Consider the following 23,279-nt stretch of genomic DNA (forward strand, 5'->3'; position numbering starts at 1 on the left):
GATCCTGGACCTGAGCCCTTCTCTTTTACTTACATATTTTGAACTGGTTTCCTCACTTCTTACATGAGAAAAATAATAACAATATCTACTTCACAGAATTTTTGCTGGAGACTAAGGAATAATGTGGATCTGAATATAGTTTTATAAAACTGGAAAGAAATATATGAATTCATTGAGTTATCATCAAGTAATAATTCTGCCTGAAAGACAAGCTAGTCAACATACAGTATAGCAAACATGCCTCTTTATGTATCTCTTAATTAAAATGTTTAATTAAATAAGCATTCATCTAAATATACTGCATAACTATTGATGTCTTCCCTTTTGACAATTTGGAGGTAAGAATAATATATTTTATAAACAAGAGTAATGACCCACTTTTATTTTTAAGACAGATTTTTCTCATACTTTTCAATCTTGCTTTAGCAAGTATTTTGTTCAATTAACAAAATATGTATGTGTTTCCAGTTAAACTTTATGAACAGACCTTAATAGAAGAAACATATTTACTAAATTTCTAAGTCAACTCTAAATCTTTTCTTTTCTCTTATTTGGTTCATTTACAGAGTCGGACACGACTAAAGAGACTTAGCAGCAGCAATGCAAAAACAGTAATAGTGTAATATATTCTTTCTCAGTGGTGAAAAATAAAGTACCATTTTGCTTTCTCTACACTCATTACCCGAATGAGGCTTTAGACAGAACCAAATATAGTTACAATATCAAACACAACAATCAAAGGTAAAATACTTTCAACAAACCATACCTAGTAATAAGAACTGCATTATCGTGGTGGGCAATCCCATTTTCTGGAATGGTGTTTCCATCACTTTGGTGGGAGAGAATGGATTTCTGCCATTTACAGAAGCTATCGAGGGACTTGTCTGCATGGTGGTTTATCTCCAAGTTTGGCTGCAATACAACATGCATACCAGAAATGTTCCAAACAAATTACTAAGGTCAGTTGTTAAAACTTTTGAAGACTAAAGTGGGACTATAATTAGACATAGTGGTTTCTAGGAATAACCTCTTGCCAATTTTCATCTCTGTCATATCTGGCCTAGAATTAATTTAGTGTATTATTGAACAGATATTCTTTCCAGTTTCAACTTTAAACATAATGTGAATATATGTGATTATCAGCCTACAAAACCAACCAAAACCACTGTTATGAGGTCTGCCATGCAAATGCTCATCTTTGTACTGAAACACATAGCTAACACACACATATATACATCTTGTACATAAGAGGTATATTCTTGTAAACTATTTCAAACTTGCTTAAAATATTGAGTGCTTAGAGCTGAAAGTCATATTCAGCTAGAAATTTCTAAGAGTAGCAATAATAAAATATACTTTTTAATATTTCTGCAGTCTGTCTGTTAAGAGTTTAGATTTATAAACTAACTCATTCTTACCTGATCTTCTGTGAGAACAATTAAACGGGCCACTATAATATTCACAACGTTTCCTAGGCTGGAATCACGGTAAAGTTTGGCAACCTGACCTCCAGAAAATAAGAAAAGACACAAAGTCAGACAAAAATCACAAAGTGATTGTTCAATTTTTTTTAGAGTGGTAGAACAATTTTTCATCAAATTAACCACTGCGTGTATAAAAAGGTATTCTTTTATCTCATACCACTTAGAACTCTACCCTCAAGACATCTTAGTAAAAGGTTTGTTATACAAGTCTATTTCAAGAAAAATTTTCTTCTAAAGATGAACTACAACATAGTAATTAAGAGGGTGAGTCAATTTAAATGAACAATAAAGTAACCTTTAAATTTATCTTCTATAGAACTGAAACACTAATAGATCAATTCTAACTTTTGATGAGCTAGTTCTCAAAATTATTTCACAATAAAAACCCATGACCTTAGTCAAAAATCACAACAAATTATTAAGTTAAAAAATTATATAGAGGGATCAAACTTACAATATTCATCACACTCAAAATGTAATGTTCAATGTCTTTGCGGCCATGGTAGCCCACCATCATTTTGTCTGCCACTACTAGTGTCTCCACAAACCGCTCAATGCTTACTGATCTCTTCTGTCTCTGGTGGATACGTGTGCCATTAATTGGTAGTGAAGAAGGAAGAGCAGATGTGTCATTCAACCACCAAGGTTTGCCACTTCTTAGGAGGTCTACAATAAAAACAATTACATAGTTCACATAGGTTAACTAATTTAACCTACTTATTCATAGAGCTTTCATGCAGACATGCTTCTCAAATTCTCTAACATATTAAGATTTTTCAAAGTGAGGGAAGGGGATGAGGAAATGCAGTGGCAAAAAAATTAAACTCTTTCAATTTTTCAAAATAATCTTACCTGAAAAAATTAATAACATTAAACTGTTCATAAAAACAAAATAAATCTAATAGTTAACTTTAAAAAAGGAATTTTCAAATAAGCAGTTCATATTTTTCCAGTGAGTGATTATGTCATAATACTTTTAAATTTAAAATCTATACTTTAAAACATCATTTCAAGTTGTTTAAAAAGCAACTATTAAGCATTAACTTTCTAAACAACCTAAAACAGTTCTGATGAAGAATATTAATATTGCAAAAATCTACTCCTAAAATGCTTTGCAAGCATTTATTTTAAAATAAGATGCTTTTATTAAACTATTTTAATTAGAGCAATTTTGCTCTAGATAAAGACCCTGATTCAATGGACATGAGTTTGAGCAAACTCAGGGACAGGGAAGCCTGGTGTGCTCCAGTTCATGGGGTCACAAAGAGTCAGACATGACTTAGTGACTGAACAACAACAACTGCTCTAGAAATCTCAGTTCTAAAAGGATATGAATTATCTTTTTCATTTAGTTTCAGAGTCTAGAACTCTTTATCTTGACAAAGTACCCAATATATTCCTTTTCCAAACTTTAGAAGTAAATGGGATTAGAATCAGAGTTGAAAGACAATGATTCCAACATGACTCACTTTAAACCAGATTTCAGTGTGGATTGTAGCTTTTCTTTTGATTTTTAGATATTTGGTCCCTCAGCACAGAGGAAACCTTTTAGTACTATGGCATTTGTAAACACTTGCCTAACTTATATTCATCTTCATTTAGTAAACTTGAACAAGTACAGTTCCTTTGTACACATTTTCATTTTTTTTTTTTAAGAGAAGACTTTTAACTATAGATTCATTCTGTTTTTTATTATTTTGGCTGTGCTGGGTCTTCACTGAGGCTTGTAGGTTTAGTTGCCTCACACCATGTGAAATCTTAGTTCCCTGACCAGGGATTAAACCTGTGTCCCCTGCCTTAGAAACGCAGATTCTTAATAACCGGACCACCAGGGAAGTCCCTATATGCCTCACTTTCAGATCCTCAGACTGAACAGGAAATCTTTCTAACCATCACTTATTGAAAAATTTAGTGAGGAAAAATTAGAGTAATCTATATAATCTACTTGATAAAAAGTAGTGGCATTGCTGTTTTCAGCTTTTCCCTTTTAAAAATAACTGAGAGAAGTTATAAATTTTAAGAAATAGAAATAACCACAGGAAGCATCAGTCAAATACTTTGAAACTCAAATAAATGAGTGTCTATTCCTAAAGGTCAAGAAAGACAGAAACATTCTACTTAATTCAACACCATATCCCCAAGACAGTCAGTAAGTATTCCTCTATGTCCATTGTGGCAGATACTCTTAAGGTAGTTCCCATAACCTCCTATGTCCTCATCTCCTCCCTCGAGTATGAGTTGGAACTGTGACTAGCTTCTAACAGAAGACAGGAAAAATGATAAGATGTCCATGATTACATGTATATGCCTACATAGCTATGTTATATAATATTGTAGCATCTCTCTTGCTACAGTTGTTCCCTTGCTGACTTACAGGAAGGAACCAACCAAGTTGGTAAACTGTACATGCTGAGGCACTGCAGGTGGACTCTGGCAGACAACAAGCCAAAACTAAAGCTTTCAGTCATGTAACAGCAAGGAACTGAATGCTGCCAACAACTGTGGGAGTGAGGAAGTGAATTCTTCCCCAGTAAAAACTCTGGATGAGAACCCAGCCCTGGCTGAGGCTAAATAAATAACCTATCCATACACAAACTTCTGGTCCACAGAAAATGCAAGATAATAAAAGTGTATTGCTTAAGCCATTGGGTTTGTGGTAATATCAATATGAGACAGCCAAAATCATTTCTGCATTATTATTACTTCCAATTTCTCTTGCTCAGTCTTTTGTGATCATGAAATCACTCATGCATTCAAATCATGCTTAGTTTTCTTCTTCCTCTGGCTGGACAGCTTAAAGGTCTAAATACAGGACAGAATTTCCATTATTTTTAACATTTTCACTTCTGATTCAATTTCTCCTTATTTTCATTTAAAGTATTATATAAAGAATTAGACACAGTTGGGCAAAATAAACATTAGCAACAGTGTTTCTCATTTCATAGTGTTTAGTATAAAGTAACTGTTGTTATTAGCATTTTCACAGCTTTCAACTTTTAGGATTTTTAAATGTTAGTTTGCTTGGCTACTGCTCCATCAGAAATATATATTCACAATGTCCTCGATGGACATTCATAAATAAAAAAATGTAATCCTTATACTCAAAAGATTTGTAGTCTGATAAATACATGTAATAAACATGCATGTATTCTGAATGAATAAAATTTAAAAGATTAAATTAAAATCTCTCCCATGTGATTAGATCATTATAAAACATTATATACATTTTACAATTGTCAATTGACTGCTTAACATTAAGTTTGCTGCTAAGTCACTTCAGTCGTGTCCGACTCTGTGCGACCCCACAGACGGCAGCCCACCAGGCTCCCCCGTCCCTGGGATTCTCCAGGCAAGAACACTGGAGTGGGTTGCCATTTCCTTCTCCAATGCATGAAAGGGAAAAGTGAAAGTGAAGTCGCTCAGTCGTGTCCAACCCTTAGCGAACCCATGGACTGCAGCCTACCAGGCTCCTCTGTCCATAGGATTTTCCAGGCAAGAGTACTGGAGTGGGTTGCCATTTCCTTCTCCAACATTAAGTTTAATGATCTGTAATTAACATCTTTTTTAGTGTGAAGTAGAATACACAACTGACTTGTTTTGTTTCAAACAGAGATAAGTAGTTTTTCAAATGATACTCATTACAAGTGGCTTGCTCAGTTTAATCCTGGATTGAGTATAGAATGTTAAGGAAAACATTCTTCCACAAACATATATTGTACAATAAAGAACTTTACCTCCAAAGCCAAATACATAGATCTCTTCATCATCTAAATAGAATTTTAAGTTTTTGATCAATATCAAAACATTTTTAATATACACAGCCAAGCAAAATTATCTCATTGATCTGCTTTATTTTTCATTACTCACTACTTCTTGATGGTCGGCCATGTAGTTATCTGTTTATTTAAATGCTTATTTAGTACCTGTCTCTCCTCACTGGGCTTCCCTGGCAGCTCACATGGTAGAGTCTGCCTGGAATGCAGGATACCTAGCTTTGATCCCTGGGTGGGGAAGATCCTCTGGGGAAGGAAATGGCAACCCACTCCAGTATTCTTGCCTGGAGAATTACATGGACAAAGAGCCTGGTGGGTTACAGTCCATGGAGTGGCAAAGAGTCGGACACAACTGAGTAACACTCTACTCACTATTAGATTCCAGGAAGTACGAACTTTTTCTGCTTTATTTGTTGCTGCGTCCCAGCACTGAGAATAGTCTTGTGCATGCATGCCAAATGAATGTATATTTAATAATATATATAAGTAGATAATGCAGGTATAAAGACATATCTGTATGAATAGACTATAAGAACATTCAGTTATCTCTGGGTAGTGGTATAACAGCAACTTCTTTTTTTCTTTTCATCCTGTATTTTCTAAAATTTCTATAAACAGATATTTCTTTCATAAAAAGTTTCCTTTTTAATTTTTAAAAATTTAATACAGTTCAAAGTAGTGTGTGTGGTTCATTTTAGCTCCTTCACTGTCAAACCTAGGGGCAAGGAATGTTTCTTTGCCTTCTCTTTGTCTGCGAAGATAAGGTGTAAAGGTATCTGCTGTATCGAACTTTAAACTTTGCATTATCCTTATTTTTCTTGATCTTGACAGATCTGGTGTCCCTTCACCTGGCTGTAAGCAGAAAGTCCCTGATTTCCTAAATTTGGTGAGGCAGAGTGACAAAGCGCAGGGAGCGGAGCCCGACACGAGAGACTCACTTTGAGCTCCATAAAAAGTTTTTTAATCAACAGCTTAAATCTAACTAGAATGGGAAAATTCATATTTTAATTTGAGATAAATATACCCACTGTCAACAGTTTTTATATATTTTAATATAAACTTGAATTTCTGATAACAGGCAGTGTATACCCATAAATGCACATCTCACTTTACTATACTGAACTATATCATTGAACTAGTATCAAAATTAAAATCAGTAGTTCTTAACCAGACATTTCTCAAACTTATGAAATATAAAATGCTTTTTTCTCCAATAATATCTAGTGACATATCCACAGAATTTAGGGAACTACTACTACTACTATATTCCCATTATTGGGATGCCAGTGAGAAGGTGTGTAAGCCAGAATTAGGAGACAAACCTGACAAAAGACAGAAATGGACAAACCTGGAGATAGGAAGACTAGATAGAAACTCATTACAATGGTCTAAGCAAGCGATAATGAGGGTTCAAACTAAATGGACCAGTGTTAGAGGTAGCAGAAATGGCTAACGGCAAAGTCCATTTAGGAAACAATTTCCATAATCTAGGGAAAGAGATTGTAGAATATAAAAATCTCCCAAGAGGACAGAATTTTATGATGGTGATAAAAATAGAATTGCCTGATTCATGCCTAAACCATTGAAAAATAAGAATCTTCCTGGTAAATACCAATTAGTAGCAAAATAGGCACTGCAAAAGTCGATAATTTGAATCTCAAATAGTTAAGAGATACTTTTCAGAATATGAAATCTTTAAATGTTTTTGCAAAGGTGATCTTGACGTGGAGAATGTCATGTTAAGGAAAAAATGGTGGGAAAATTATATCACAATAAACAGCTAAATATTTGAATCCTGCTTTTTAAAGAATTTATATAAGGTTGTCACTTATGGCCTAAATTTTGTTAACTATAAGATAAATAAACAATTTCCATAGTGTTTAGTTTCATTATTCAATCTAAAAACAAACTTTGATTTCATTATTTACTATGATGTTGTATTTCATCTCTCAGATAGATTCACTTTAAGTGATCTTTTTTAGGACCAATTATTCTTGACCAATAAGAATCTCTCACAATTAAAAGCCTCAGAAATTACTCAAGAAGAGAGTATGAAGAATGAGAACAGTAAGCTGAGGAAAGAATTTCGAAGAAAACTTGTACTTGAAGCAGAAGAAAAAGAGCCTATGAAGGATACAGAGAAGAAACAGAGGGTGATGCATTCACTAACCCACAGGGTAATTCCATTTTTACAAATCTACCTGTTGAACACATTACATATTTTACTAAATTTACTGGTTGGTGAACTCTTCTTTGTATTAAGCTGAAAGCTGTCTTTGAAATACTCTGCTCCTACTTCCAGCTACCAGAACTACATGGAATAAATCTACTCTTTTTTTTAACGTAGTGTCTCAAAGGTCATCCCAGTAATAATGATGGTTGCTGCCACTGGACTGAGTAACTAATGTTTGCTGAGAGGAGTACTCAGAAGGTTGGGTAATTTGTCCACAAATACGCCACAGCCTATGTTCTTTCTGCTATATTATGCTATATCCTCTATTTCTCTAAGTTCCTGATCTTTAGACTAAATAGCCTCTAGTCTTTCTCTTCTGCCCAATTCAGTCTCCATAAGGCTGCAAGAGTAAGCTTTTTAAATCCCAAATCTAATCATCTGATTTTCATTGTGTAAAACCTTTCAGTGGGATAGCAGTACACTAAAGATAAACAAACTCTTCAGCAAAGTTTACAAGCCCTTTGTGACTGGGCCACTTCTTACAGTTTCACCTCTACAACCACTCACCCCAAACCACTATGAATCTCACCCCTTCTCTCCAATCCATATTCTAATATCCAGTTACATCAACTGTCAGTTTCAGGAATGTGATGTTTTCTCTTTTGGTTCAGAACCTTTTATATGGAACACTCTACCCATTACTCCCTCAGCTTAAAATTCACTTCTTCCATGAAGCCTTCTTTTACCACTCAAGTCTAGCTTTGTTGTCTCTCTTATGTATCTCCATAGTACCTGAACTGACACTATCTTTGAATACTGCTTTTAAGACTCTTCCAGTTTTATTCAAGTGTTTAGATTCTTGTATCAGGCAAACCAAATAGCAAAGAGTACTATAGAACACCTGTGCATGAAAGCTGTAACTATTACTTGGATAAAATAAGGTTTCCCCTTCAAATAAACAGGTTTCCCTGGTGGCTCAGATGGTTAAGAATCCACCTGCAATGCAGGAGACCCAGGGTTCAATCCCTGAGTCAGGAAGATCCCCTGGAGAAGGGAATGGCTACTCATTCCAATACTCTTACCTGGAGAATTCCATGGACAGAGAAGCCTGATGGGCTACATACAATCCATGGGGTTGCAAAGAGATGGACATGACTGAGCAACTAACACTTTCAGAGAAAAAAAATACCAACTTTTACACAGACTTGTATTTTACAGGCTTCTTAAAGAGCTTCCAAAATCGACTTGAAATTATTGACAGGTGACATCTTTTAAGTAGACTCTGGATATTATCATTCTAATTACTCAAATTCCTATTTATTTTTTATTATTAATCTTACCATATGTGCCAGAAGAAAGTGGCAATACAAGACTATACTTTCTAAAGCCACACACTCACCCGAAACCCCACAATGAGAGTGATCATATAGATGCCTTTGCTGAAGGGTAGACTTTTTGTAAATGACATGAGGATGGCCATTTTCATAACTAAAATGTTTGGAATCCTCTGTGGTATTCTTTAATGGTTCAATAAAATATTCTTCATCTTCTGTAGCAATAACACCATGCTAAAAGAAAAAGAAGCAAAGAATTTAACAAGAAGAATCATTTTAAATATTAATTACTACTATTGCCAGGAGTCAAAAATAAGGTGATACTCTCCAAAAAGGAGGCTAAAACACATGAATTTTGCTATTCTTTAAAAAGGATGCTTAAATACCTTTACATGCTTTGCCTCGTACTAAGCATAAAACATAAAATTATTTCCTCCAATCTTCCCAATAACAATGTGAGGTAGTAGAGATCTCTGTATGTTCCTGTGGTGCATGCTCAGTCACTCAGTTGTGTCTGACTCTTTGCAACCCCATGGACTATAGCCGGCCAGGCTCCTCTATCCATGGGATTTTCCAGGCAAGAAGACTGGAGTGGGTTGCCATTTCCTTCTCCAGGTCTGTATGTTCACTAAGACTTACTTCCTTTCTAAATTGTGCACACAACTTAACTAAATCATATGTGCTTAGTACAGCTTTATAGTAGAATTGTGACCAATAGAAAATAGGCAGAGCATACATGACTTTCAGGCCAAGCCCCTAAGAGCGTCTCCACTGGAATTCTCCACTCTCTCTGAGAGAAAACCTAGGAAAAGTGGAAGCCAAAAAAGAACTTGGGTTCCTAAGTGACCTCATAGAAAGCTGTCCAGTCTAGACACATGTACGGGAGAAATAAACTTGTATTGTGATAAACTTCTCACATTTAAAGCTCTACGTTACACCAATATATATGTCCTTAATTCATATGTGTGCCATACATCTCCATTTTGCAGATGAAGTACTAGGTTCAGAGGTTAAGAACCTGTCCAATATTAGACAGAGGTAAGTGAAGGAGCTGGCAGTCACACAAAGCCCTGCTCTTATTTGCAATATTATATTGCCTTACATCTGTTTACTTAGCCAAGTCCTACTTAGCTCAGTCATCATTCCTCTTTAAAACTTCTTTGAGCCCAACTGGAGTAGCTTCACTCTCTTCTGAACTCCAAGAGAACTTACTATTGGTATCATTTATGTTTAATTATTCAACATTCCATTGCTACATCTCAAGTCTTGGATCAAATTTTAACTTTTCAACTGCATGTTTTCTTTTCCCAAGCATACTATTTGCTCTCTTAAATAGAGATTGGACCACTTCTTATCTCTCCAGTCCCCATCTCTTAAACTCTGGAAAACGGTTTCTTGTATCAGTTACAGGCAAAGAAAGTGTTCCATATGTAGTATATATAGCAAAAAAAAAAAAAAAAAGCTGATTAAAAGAAATGAGATAGTAAGTTATCTGCATCAGAAATAAGAACTTCCAGCCTTGTCTAACAGTGTTTTCCTAAGAATGGCACATTTAAGGACTGCTCTTAACCCAACTAATTTACCCTGTAACATTGGATAAAACACAAACTCTGAGCATATTTCCTCAGCTGGAAAAATGAAAGGGTTGCTGTAAATTAGTGCTTTTAAAACAGCACTCTAGGGAGCCCTAAGGGTTCCATGGAAGTGCCTTCAGGAGATTGCCACAGACAACAAAGGGAGACCTACATGGCTTGGATTCCTTGGCTTAGGAATCAGCTGCACTTTCATTAATCTATATATTAAGTTTCCACATAACATTTCATTTGAGAAAAGAATTTTGCTGCTTTAAAAAGAGAAAGAAAAAAGCTGAAAACCTCTGGTCCAGATAATCTCTAAGATTCCTTTGAATCTAAACCTCTATGATTCTGTTTAGGGAAATTCATGCTAAGTACCACATGCTTGAAGAGACAAATAAGACATCATCAGAGCTACTCTAATTAATAGATGAAGCTGCCTGTCACCTACATGAAATGAGCTAAAAGAAATGAGTTAAAGAAGAGAAGCAAAAAGCAAGTGAGAAAGGGAAAGATATACCCAACTGAATGCAGAGTTTCAGAGAATAGCAAGGAGAGATAAGAAGGCTTTCTTAAATGAACAATGCAAAGAAACAGAGGAAAACAGAATGAGAAAGACTAGAGATCTCTTCAAAAAACCTGGAGACAACAAGGGAGCATTTCATGCAAGGATGGGCATGATAAAGGACAGAAATGGTAAGGACCTAACAGAAGCAGAAAAGGTTAAGAAGAGGTGGCAAGAATACACAGAATAACTAAACAAAAAAAGGTCTTAATGACCTAGATAATCATGATGGTGTGGTCACTCACCTAGAGCCAGACAACCTGGAGTGTGAAGTTAAGTGGGCCTTAAGGAGCATTACTACAAACAAAGCTAGTAGAGGTGATGGGATTCCAGCTGAGTTATTTCAAATCCTAAAAGATGATGCTGTTAAAATGCTGCACTCAATATGCCAGCAAATCTGGAAAGCTCAGCAGTGGCCACAGGACTACAAAAGGTTAGTTTTCATTCCAGTCCCAAAGAAGGGCAATGACAAAGAATGTTCAAACTATTATACAATTGCACTCATTTTACATGTTAGCAAGGTTATGCTCAAAATCTTTCAATCTAGGCTTCAGGAGCATGTGAACTAAGAACTTCCAGATGTACAAGCTGGGTTTAGAAAAGACAGAGAAACCAAAGATCAAATTGGCAACATTTGTTAGATCATAGAGAACACAAGGGAATTCCAGAAAAACATCTACTTCTGCTTTATTGACTACACTGAAGCTTTTAACTGTGTGGATCACAACAAACTGTGGAAATTCTTAAAGAGATAGGAATACCAGACTATCTTACCTGTTTTCTGAGAAATCTGTAGGCAGATCAAGAAGCAACAGTTAGAACCAGACATGGAGCAATGGACTAGTTCCAAATTGGGAAACGAGTACATCAAGGTTGTATATTGTCACCCAGATTATTTAACTTCTACACAGAGTACAGCATGCCAGACTCACAAGCCGGAATCAAGATTGCCAGGAAAAATATCAACAACATCAGACATGCAGATGATACCACTCTAATGGCGGAGAGTGAAGATGAACTAAAGAGCCTCTCGATGAGGGTGAAAGAGGACAGGCAAGTGAAAAAGCTGGCTTAAAACTTGACATTCAAAAAACTAACATCATGGCATCCAGTCCCATCACTTCATGGCAAATAGAAGGGGAATAGTGGAAACAGTGACAGATTTTATTTTCTTGGGCTCCAAAATCACTGCGGACAGTGACTGCAGTCATGAAATTAAAAGGCACTTATTCCTTGGAAGGAAAGCTATGACAAACGTAAATAGCATATTAAAAACAGAGACATCACTTTGCCAACAAAGGTCCGAAAAGTCAAAGCTATGGTTTTTCCAGTAGTCACATATGGATGTGAGAGTTGGACCATAAGTAAGGTTTAGTGCCAACGATCTGATGTTTTCAAATTGTGCTCGAGAAGACTCTTGAGAGTCCCTGGGACTGTTAGGAGATAAAACCAGTCAATCCTAAAGGAAATCAACCCTGAATATTCATTGGAAGGACTGATGCTGAAGCTGAAGCTCTAATACTTTGGCCACCTGATATGAAGAGCCTACTCACTGGAAAACACCCTGATGTTGGGAAAGACTGAGGGCAGGAGGAGAAGGGGGTGGCAGAGGATGAGATGGTTAGATAGCATCATTGACTCAATGGATAGGAATTTGAGCAAACTTCAAGAAATAGTGAAGGACAGGGGAGCCTGGTATGCTGCAAACCACGGGGGTCACAAAGAGTCAGACAATTTGTGACTGGACAACAGTAACAAAAGAATGCAAAAAAATAAAAAAGCAGCCTAGTCACTTCACATTATTTTCACTATTGTTGGCTTTACTTAAGGATACTAGTCCCTAAATTAAATAGAAATACTGACAGGAATGCTTCCCTGGTGGCTCAGTGGTAAAAAATCTGCCTACCAATGTAAGAGATGTGGGTTCGATCCTTGGGTTGGGAAGAACTCATGAAGAAGGAAATGACAACCAACTCCACTATTCTTACCTGGGAAATCTCATGAATAGAGGAGATTGGCTCTCTATAGTCCACGGGGTTGCAAAAGAGTTGGACACAACTTAGCGAGTAAATAAGAACAACTGATAGGAATAATAGAATAGGCCACTAACAAACTCTAATATCTGATTATGAATTACTTTACCAAGAAGATTAAAAAAGCAATAACAAACTGAGAAAGTCTCCTGAAGAAAAGAGGGAGCATGCAGAAGGGAGGGCTTATATAAGATGTTTTGATAAGCATGAAGCGTAGGAAGCAGGGTCTACGGTAGATGCTGGACTGTGGGCAGATGTCAAAAACAAGAAACTCAGGCTGCTGGAGAAAAACAGTCAGAAATCTGGTAAATAAAACCTCTAATTTCAAGAAGGTAAAGGTCCTGGAAGAAAATCCAGAGATCTGAGGTGTTAGGTAGTCTGTAAAATGTTTATACATATTATCCCATTTAATCTTAATATCTCTATAAAGTAGGTACTACTATTTGGCAGATAAGAAACTTATATTGAGCAAAGTTCAGTAACAAATTCACTCAACTATCTTTGGAGGCTAAACTCTTAGTCACTATATTATAATTCCCTTAGTCTCTGAGGGTTGCTTCTAACTTCATCTATTTATTTAAAAAGTATGCTTTGAGAGCCTATCACATGACAGATACTGTTCTAGGTGGTAGGAGTACAAAAGAGAAAAAAGAGTTTTGGCCCTTTCATGAAGCTAATATTCTTTGGGGAAGAACTAGAAAAAAAGTCATTCATTCATTATATAAATAAATGATCAATCAGGTAGCAAGAAATGTTAAGAACAGAAATAAAGCAGTAAGAGGGCAGAAAGTAATCAGAAGACAGAGAGAATTATACAAACTATTTAGGATGGTCAGGAACACCCTCTATAATAAGGTGGCATTTGAACAGAAACCTGAATAAAGTGAAGGAGTATGCCAGATAACTTAGGAAAGAGCCAATCAGACAGTGGGAATGGCAAATGCAGAGGCAACAGGATAGAAGCATGCACACACTATTTGAGAAGGAGCTCTGTGAATAGAGGGAGGGAAGGGGGAAAGGATCATGCAATTAGAAAAGCGTTGGAGGTCATATGATGGAGTCCTCCTTTCCCTGACAATCCAGCCCCTCCAAAAACCCCAAGACTCATCCCCTGGATTCCATTCCCCATATGGTTAGGTACACCACATTTTGTGATCTCATCTTCTACTTTCCCCTTCACCATTTAAAACACTGCAACTATATCCTCTCAAACTCAAGGTCAATTACATATAATTGATATATACCCTCTGCCTCATCTGTAAATGTTCACTTCATGTTCAGACAAAAGCCTGAATCTCCCTAAATAACATTTTTCCTTCCGTGTAATCTTCTGGAATGGTAGCTACTTTCTCTCCTACATGCCTCCTATTGGGCCTGAAGGAAGGGTTAAGATTTCTTGTACTCAATGCCGTTTCTAAGCAATTATTGCCCTGTTCTCAAAAAAAAAAAAAATTCCATACCCTTCAAATCCCATACCATCACCTTTTCCCTCTGTAATTAGTAGTTGCCAACTACTGACCCAAAGTCACTTTCATCACTCCTCAAAGACCTTAGTTTCTGGATCATTGTCACTCAGTGCAATACCATTCCTGAATAATTGTTGACTTCAATATTTTCTTATATCATTGGTTCTTAATATTTGTATTTGTGTATGTGCCCTGAATCCCTCTGGAGGTCTAGGAGAGAAGCCATTGATAAATTCAATTATTGGTCTTCAGTCTACTCTTATTTTGACACAGCAGCATTTTTCCCCTTTAAATACTTCCCTCTATTAGCTTCTAGGATATTTGCCTGGTTTTTCTTCAGCCTTCTTGCTCCACTGTTCTTAGACGTCCCCTCCACATCTTTCTGATCTCCCTAACCTCTTGGAGCACCCAAAGGCTCAGTCCTTAGACATCTAATTTATTCTATATATACTCTCTCAAAGCAAGTTCATATTACCTCCTGGCTTTAAATGCCATTATATAGATAGATACAGATACAGACATACAGATAGATAGATGACTCCCAAAATAAGTTCACAGCTCACTTCTCTCCCCTGAACTCCAGGCTTGCATATCTAGTGTAGTATCTCTAGTATAGTATCCTATATAGTATCTCAAGTTCAACATGTGAAATTATGATATATAAACCCCCCCAACCTACTACTCCTACAGCTTTTCCATCTCAATTAATGCCTACATCTTTCTCATCTCATTGATGGCTGCTATTAATATATTCTTCTAGTTGCTCAGGCCCCAAGCTTGGAATCATCACTGATTCTTTCCTTACTGTGTTCTCTAAAGCCTAACATCTGTCCCCAGTTCTCTTTCTAACTTCACCTTCCATTACTCTTGCTCTCTCTCACTTAGCTCTAGACATGGTAATCTTCTTGGTGTTCCTCAAACACTCTCAAATCAGACCTTTGTATTTGAAGATTTCCACCTGGAAATTTTATCCCTCAGATGTCATCATTCCTTTTCTTATTCCTTTTAAGGTCTTTACTAAATATTTTTTCTACCTTAGAACTTATCACTATCCAACATATTATGACTCTTATTTACTTAATTGTGCATCTCCTCCACTAGAATGCAAGCTATATGATTACACGGATTCTCGTTTTGTTCACTGTTGTACTCCTATCACCTATAACAGTGCCTCTTATATGATAAGTACTTATAATCATTTGATGAATGAATTAATTAATAATGAAAAATGTAGAGAGGCAATTGTGAACATAACTAAATGAACAGAAAGTCTAATGGGGTTGTTGGTCTTTTCTAACTTTGTGTATAGTATTTAGTATCTTACAGAGATAAAAGAAAATCATTTTTCATGAAGTAAGAACAAAATACGAAGAAAGAAACAATCTGGAAAAGATCTGTTGAAAATAAGAAATATGACTGCTATAATTTTTAAATCAATTAAAGAAAAAGAAAGCAAAAGTGGGAAAATTTCATAGACCTTAGAACAAAAATGAAAAAAAAAAAATGGGGAAAAAAGAAAAGAGGAGAACCAATTACAGAATGGGATGGTGGGGGACAAGGAGAGAAAGTTACTAAGAAATTTTTTTAATATATCTTTCAGTTGAAGGAGAGTCTTTAAATTGAAAGTACTCATCAAATACAAAGTTGGAGTCAGGAAAGAAGACCCACAGCTCACCACATTATTATACAATTCCTGAAACAAAAAGGATAAAAAGAAAAGCATACCATTTTGAAGAAAGAAAAAATTTCAAAGAAAAGAACAATAAGCAGACATTTATCTGCCACCAAAATAAATCAATGCTAATTTTTTTAGACCTTTTTTAGATCTTTTCCTAAGATATAAAACCATAGAGATAAGTTTGATACCCTATATCTCCTTTTTCCAAATTCTACCATCCATGGTCCTAAAGGAAACCTATTTTTGTACCTAGAATTCTATATCTAGCCAAATTATTAACCAAACAAGAGGGCAAGATAAAGTCACTTTGAAATAGGCAAAGACTCAGAAATATTGCTTCTCAGGCACCTTTACTGAGGTAATTACTTAACAATGTTCTCCAACAAAACAAATATGCAAATTCTGTAAACAAAATGAAAATGCGGAACCTAGGAAAAAAGAAACCCAAAGATCTTGAGCTATTACTAGCTCAAGAAATTGATTAACCCATACACTCCAAGAAAAATGCCTCCAAAGAAGAATGGAATATATTCCAAGCAATAGATACAAGGGCTAAGGAAATGGATGAGTGGTATAAGCATTGTAAAATTGAATTATGGGTAAGGAAATATGATTAGAAAGCACCAATGATCCCTACATTGAAAACTATTTTATATAGAACAATTAAAAACAAAATTGGTTTAAAAGGACCTTAGAAAAATGGGATTTTAGAAAAACTTATTTATATATTCCATTTGATTAAAAATGTAACGTGATATAGGGCTTCCCTGCTGGGTCAGATGGTAAAGAATCTGCCTGCAATGCAGGAGACTCAGGTTCAATCTCTGGGTTGGGAAGATCCCCTGGAGAAGAGAATGGCTACCCACTTCAGGATTTTGCCTGGAGAATTCCATGGAAAGAGGAAGCCTGGCAGGGTACAGTCTATGGAGTCACAGAGTTGGACACATTTAAAAAAAAAAAACATGATATGAAATAAGAATAAACGTGAGGATTACTAAAACCGGTAAATAAAAGTATGATGAGGAATAGGATATTTACACAGCATCTGCTCACAAATCCCTTATTGGTTGCCAAAGAGAAATAGAAACTTCAGTTATAAACCTGGTAGACCACCCCTAAATCAAGAAATCAAAGTGTATCAACACCACACAGTTTGAACAGGAAGCAAAGTAAAACAGGTGCTAAAAGTGAAAGTGAAAGTCGCTCAGTCAGGTCCGACTCTTTACGACCCCTACAGTCCATGGAATCCTCCAGGCCAGAACACTGGAGTGGGTATCCTTTCCCTTCTCCAAGGGATCTTCCGAACCCAGGGGTCAAACCCAGGTCTCCCGCATTGCAGGCGGATTCTTTACCAGCTGAGCCACAAGGGAAGCCCAAAACAGGTGCTAATGAATAAGGAAAAAAAGAGAACAAGAGACACAGAAAGTTTCAATGAGGATGAAAAATAGATGAGTGACACTCTGCTATTCCCTTAAGTACAGATTCCATTTATAACCTTCTCACCTTTGCCTTATCAACGTCTTTCACCATTTCATCAGTAGTCACATATCAGCAATTCTCAAATTATTTGTTTCCAGAATAAAATTCTTTTCTAAATTTCAAAGCCCTATTTTCCAAAAGCCAACTAGAATCTTCAACCTTTATTTCTTCAGATTCTTCACATTTACTATATCAAAATCACTATCTTCATCTTCCTTTAAAATCCAGCATTCCACTACCATGACTTTTCCCTATTAGTAAAATTAATAAACAGCCTCGTCCAAAAGTGAAATCTCAATCATCTTCAATTACTTTCTCTCCTCCATTTCACATCCAGTTCAATGATATTTCAATTTTTTAAAATATTATTAAATATCTGCTATGTACTATATGCTAAGGAAGAAAAATCAATAAGACACAAATCCTATAAATTTTCTCACCAAAATGAGGTTCAAATTCATTCTATCTGCTTCATTCCCAGTGCCATAGTCTTGGTATAGACCTTCATTATCTCCTATACGATCTAACTCATCTTCATATCTCCAATCACTCCTCTTCCCTCAACTTTCACAATGGAATTAGCTTTTTTCCTAAATCTCAGATCTGTTCATTTGACCACCGTGTTAAAAATATCAATGGTATAATTAATGTTAATGCCAAATTTAAAGAGCTTGGTCAATGACTAGGAACAGTATTTTTCTATCATATTTAACAGCAAATGTCATAAGTTTTAAAATAGTTATTTTGGATAATTTATTCAAAAAGAGGAATCTGTTTTGTATATAAAAGTTTAAAACTGCTTACAGACAAAAAAACTAGTGATTAATATATTCAATGTGTCTATATTATAGGAACTAACCCAAATATTAAAACCTAAGTAATCATTTTGACTTATTAACATTACAGAAAATTGACATTTGAGTAAATTCTTATATATACCTATAGTGAAAATTTTTCTCCACTATGTGGTTCTTTTTTTTTTTTTCACTATGTGGTTCTTAATACTTCTTTGAAATTTACAACCTATCTAAACTCAACTCCATATACTTTTTTATACAGAAATAAGATTGAGGATATGGATGTGATAGAGTAAGGGAGAAAAACAGCTTCTGAAAATGTGAGTTGAGCATCAAAATGTCTGTACTCTTTTAAACCGATAAAGCTTTAACAGAACATCTACACTAGCCTGAAAAGCAGTAGATGAAGTGTGAAATACAGGAAGTAGAAATGGAAGAATGTGCTTTGTTCTACAACTATTACTATGTGCAACCTTGAACTGTGTATTTACCATTAGACTAGAATGGACTCAAATGCCCAGCATAGAACCTGTACTCTTAAAATCCAGTTTCAGAGTAAAATAAGATTTATTATCAATTATCAGATAAATGTAGGAAAAAAAATATTTTCTAAAGAGACATTGATTGATGTATAAGATTTTGCTTCAAGAACTTATAAACCTAAGTAGGTCATAAGTAACATTAAGTTATGCTGATTACCAGAGAAAGACACAAAAGAAACTTAGAGGTAATCAGTGTCATGGTTTCCGGCATAATACAAACATACATACATACATACACACACACAATACCCTTAAGTTCCTCATCAGTGACTGAATTTTGTTTATGCATTAAGCATATAGTATTCGATCAGAAAAACATAACTCTAAAAGGAAATGAGAGGCTTCATTCACTCCTCTACTAATAATACAGGGTTTTAAAAATTGTTCCTACTTTGAAAGTTCAATGCAAACATTATGAAAAAGATTATCAAAAGCAAAGGCAGTAGAAATAACAAAAAATTTTAGAATGTTTCCCTCCCTAGATAAACCATATAAATATATGTGTGTATATTATTAACCTGAGAAAAGACATTTATATTGTCAATTTATTTCCCCATCAGAAATTTAAAATTATAACATCTACTTACCAACCCAACACAATTGCTTAAAGCCACTTTAGTTGTACTACGTTGATCTTGCAAGTATCCTGTGTAATGACAGTTGTCTAAAAAATCATGCTTCCACTGGGGTCCATCTTTTCCCCAATATTCTACTGTAAAATGTTTGGACACAAAATCTGTGTTGAGAGTCAAGTTTAGGTGAAAGTGCTTGCCATAGGCTGAAAGCTTAAAAAATAACTTAGATACTGCCTGTTGTGGATCGATAGGGTCCATACTCCGTCTTCTCCTGGAGTGTTTATCATTTTTCACAGTAAAGCTGAGAAAAGCTCCATTTTGATCAACTCTTATTGGAATAGTTAGCTGGTAGTGTTCTAGGTAAGTCAGGAATTCCTCTTTGTAATCACAAGGCAGAAAATCCAGAAAAAACACATGGAAGAAAAGAAAATTTAACAGATCAAAGAAGTAGCAGTATAAGCAACTATATTCCTTAAAACTATGCATCATTATATGTGAAGTATGGGAAAACATGTTATATTAAGCAAAAATGAAAGAGCAAAAGTTTAAAATCTCAAGATGAATTATGTTCCAAATATTCCATTCCTTAAACAAGTATTTTAAAGTTTTTTGAAAGGCTATTTTTTTTATTTAATTTTGAAAACAAGAAGTCTAGGAGCTAGATTCTATAGTACATAAGAATATTGGTAAAAGTACACATATGTAAAACAACAGAATTTCATTCAGATAAAGTGTTGTTAAAGTTACTCAAAAGAGTTTATACAGAATCTCTACAGACTTGTTGAACTTTTTTTTTTAATTATCAGTCACAATGTAAAATACAGCAACAACTTTGGAAAACAGTCTGGCAGTTTCTCAAAAAGTTAAACATAGAACTACCATCTGACCCAGCAATTTCACTCTCAAGTATTTTTACAAGAGAAATGAAAACATATCCACACAAAAACTTGCACAAAAATGTTCACAGCAGCATTATTCATAATAACTAAAAGGGGTAAATAACCCAAATGTCCATCAATTGATAAATGAATGAATGGATGAATATGTGATGTATTCATGCAACAAATTATTGTACAATAAAAAGGAATACTGAAACATGTTATGACATGAATGAATCTTCATAACAGCCGTCATAATCAAAGTTCATTATCTAATACTATAGAAACACTACGCTAAATGAAAAGAACCAGTCATATATGATCCATTTATGTAAAATATACAGAACAGCAAACCTCTATGGACAAAAATAGACCAGAGGTTGCCTAGGACTGGGGATAAGGTGGTTTGGAGGGAAGTGGGGAGTGACCGTTAATGAGTTCAGAGTTTCTTTTGGGGTTGATAAAAATGTTCTAAATTTGATTGTGATGATGGTTGTACAACTCTGTGAGTAACTATAAACCAATGAATTGTATACTTTAAATGGGTGATTATATGGTATGTATATTACAGTACACTTGTTTAAAAATTATCAGATGGATAAAAAATTCAGAAGACTATTAAATATATTTTCCTCACTTAGATGTACTAAAAATTACCAATTTACCTTCTTAACCATATCTTCCTTTAGCTAAGTTTATCACTAAGGCAGAACCAAGTATCTGCACACTGCTTCACTGTCTAAATATGAAGTTCATCCACAAATATAAACTCCCATGAAACCATGACCAAATGAAAAAATATTTTAAAATAATACTTATTTCACTTATAAGTAACAGTTTATACTAAATGCTACGGCTTTGTTGATTTGAGCCACATTTTGTACATATGGACTTCTTAGATATATATATCAATCCATAATGGTCCTGAAAATCTGGCTTATCAGGACAAAAAAAAAAAGATCTGTTACTATACATTCATGGGAGGAGAATTCAAAAAGGTATGCTTTCAATAACTCTTTAAGAATTGGACTGGTCTGTGGAAAACAAAATGATCTTCATTCCTAGGACCTCTGGTAACATCTTTTCTATAATAAAAAGTTCAATTTTATGGACTAAAATTATGGGCTTCCCTTGTGGTTCAGTTGGTAAAGAATCCACCCGCAATGCAGGAGACCTGGGTTCGATCCCTGGGTTGGGAAGATCTCCTGGAGAAGGGAAAGGCTACCCACTCCAGTATCCTAGCATAGAGAATTCCATGGACTGTATAGTTCATGGGGTCACAAAGAGTCGGACACAACTGAGCGAATTTCACACATGGATTAGAACTTGACAAGTTGAACTTCTTCTAATTCTTTTATCTAGCTTCTAGTCCTTAGATCAGAATTCTTAAGTTTGGAAACACATTTTTATATTAAGGGTCCACAAGAATCTTATGTTAGGATTTGTCTGGTTTCTTATTCTTCTATAGCAATAACCTTTGGATTCCTTTTGAACATGATCTTTACTGTAAACCCTGACAATGAGTATGTTAGTAAAGTTAAGAATCAGAAGAAGAGGCCAGCGTCTTCTGAGGAAGACCAGTCAACTCTAAAATGCACTAGATGTTAAATACTAGTAGGACAAGTTAAAAGACTATTATAGTCATTAACATTTATGAAACTAGCACTGAATTGACACAGTAGGTCTCCGCTCCTACCATTATACATCTCAAAGAAAACGTTCATTCAAGTAAATATTCAGAATCCTTCCTTGTAAGATTAATGGCAATATTTTTTTCTCAGTTTCAAAAGCAGGAATCCTACCTTGAGAACTGTATGAAAGCCTGTAGTCATTATGAAATTCCGATGAAGCCATGACGAGGCTCAAAATCCAGGTCAACGTCTTCCACAAAATTTCCATAATTTAGAAAACTGGATGATTTTTTAGAGGGCTACCTATGTTCTAGAGAGTCAATACCATACCAAAATCGAAGCATAACAATTTTATTTCTTTACAACTTCTTGCAGATTAGTTATTAGATGTTCCACTATTTAGCAGGTATTTTTTCCCAACATCTCATACTTTCTTCTATATCTGGATTCATTTTCTCAATCCAAAATGAAAAAAATGATGATGGAAATTTTCATAAGCACAGCATTAGGCTGAATAGTCACTAGAGTATCACCATTTTTTAACCTAGAAAAAAAAATTTAAGTTAATTGAAAAATATTCTGAATGGACAGATCTATATTGCAGAATGCTTGCCAAAGGACATATACTACAAAATTACATAATTAAATCAGACCATTGTTGTCCTTCTGCCACCATTATGGCAGAAAGTGAAGAACTAAAGAGCCTCTTGATGAAAGTGAAAGAGGAGAGTGAAAAAGGTGGCTTAAAGCTCAACATTCAGAAAACTAAGATCATGGCATCCCATCCCATCACTTCATGGCAAATAGATGGGGAAACAGTGGAAACAGTGGCTGACTTTATTTTTCTGGGCTCCAAAATCACTGCAGATAGTGATTGTAGCCATGAAATAAAAAGACATTTACTCTTTGGAAGGAAAGTTATGCCAACCTAGACAGCATATTAAAAAGCAGAGACATTACTTTGCCAACAAAGGTCCATCTAGTCAAGGCTATGGTTTTTCCAGTGGTCATGTATGGATGTGAGAGCTGGACTATAGAGAAAGCTGAGCGCCAAAGAATTGATGCTTTTGAACTGTGGTGTTGGAGAAGACTCTTGAGAGTCCCTTGGACTGCAAGGAGATCCAACCAGTCCATCCTAAAGAAGATCAGTCCTGGGTGTTCATTGGTAGGACTGAAGTTGAAGCTGAAACTCCAATACTTTGGGCAACTGATGCAAAGAGCTGACTCGTTTGAAAAGACCCTGATGCTGGGAAAGATTGAGGGCAGGAGGAGAAGGGGATGACAGAGGATGAGATGG

The 23,279-nt window shown here is 35.3% G+C and overlaps 2 protein-coding genes across 22 annotated transcripts in view; both read right to left on the reverse strand.

The window, feature by feature from the left end:
- ADAMTS6 (ADAM metallopeptidase with thrombospondin type 1 motif 6) overlaps positions 1 to 22,526 on the reverse strand; it is a 278,314-nt gene extending 255,788 nt beyond the window's left edge. For all 6 annotated transcript variants that reach the window (XR_014061715.1, XR_014061716.1, XR_014061717.1 and 3 more), the window contains exons 1-6: positions 22,154 to 22,526; positions 19,486 to 19,850; positions 8,830 to 8,998; positions 1,939 to 2,150; positions 1,419 to 1,502; positions 767 to 912 (exon numbers count right to left, since the gene is read on the reverse strand). Coding sequence is in view for 3 of the 6 variants with exons in the window: in XM_081518235.1 (XP_081374361.1) it covers positions 767 to 912; positions 1,419 to 1,502; positions 1,939 to 2,150; positions 8,830 to 8,998; positions 19,486 to 19,850; positions 22,154 to 22,250 (1,073 nt within the window). In the remaining 3 variants the exon portion in view is untranslated. The remainder of the gene's footprint in view (positions 1 to 766; positions 913 to 1,418; positions 1,503 to 1,938; positions 2,151 to 8,829; positions 8,999 to 19,485; positions 19,851 to 22,153) is intronic.
- The window catches only part of CENPK (centromere protein K), a 58,445-nt gene continuing 57,485 nt past the window's right edge, over positions 22,320 to 23,279 (reverse strand). For all 16 annotated transcript variants that reach the window (XR_014061735.1, XR_014061736.1, XR_014061737.1 and 13 more), the window contains one exon: positions 22,320 to 22,526. Coding sequence is in view for 11 of the 16 variants with exons in the window: in XM_081518333.1 (XP_081374459.1) it covers positions 22,512 to 22,526 (15 nt within the window). In the remaining 5 variants the exon portion in view is untranslated. The remainder of the gene's footprint in view (positions 22,527 to 23,279) is intronic.

This window comes from Giraffa tippelskirchi, chromosome 8 (assembly GCF_054371585.1).
Source record: "Giraffa tippelskirchi isolate mGirTip1 chromosome 8, T2T-mGirTip1v1.2.pri, whole genome shotgun sequence".
NCBI classification, from domain to species: domain Eukaryota; kingdom Metazoa; phylum Chordata; class Mammalia; order Artiodactyla; family Giraffidae; genus Giraffa; species Giraffa tippelskirchi.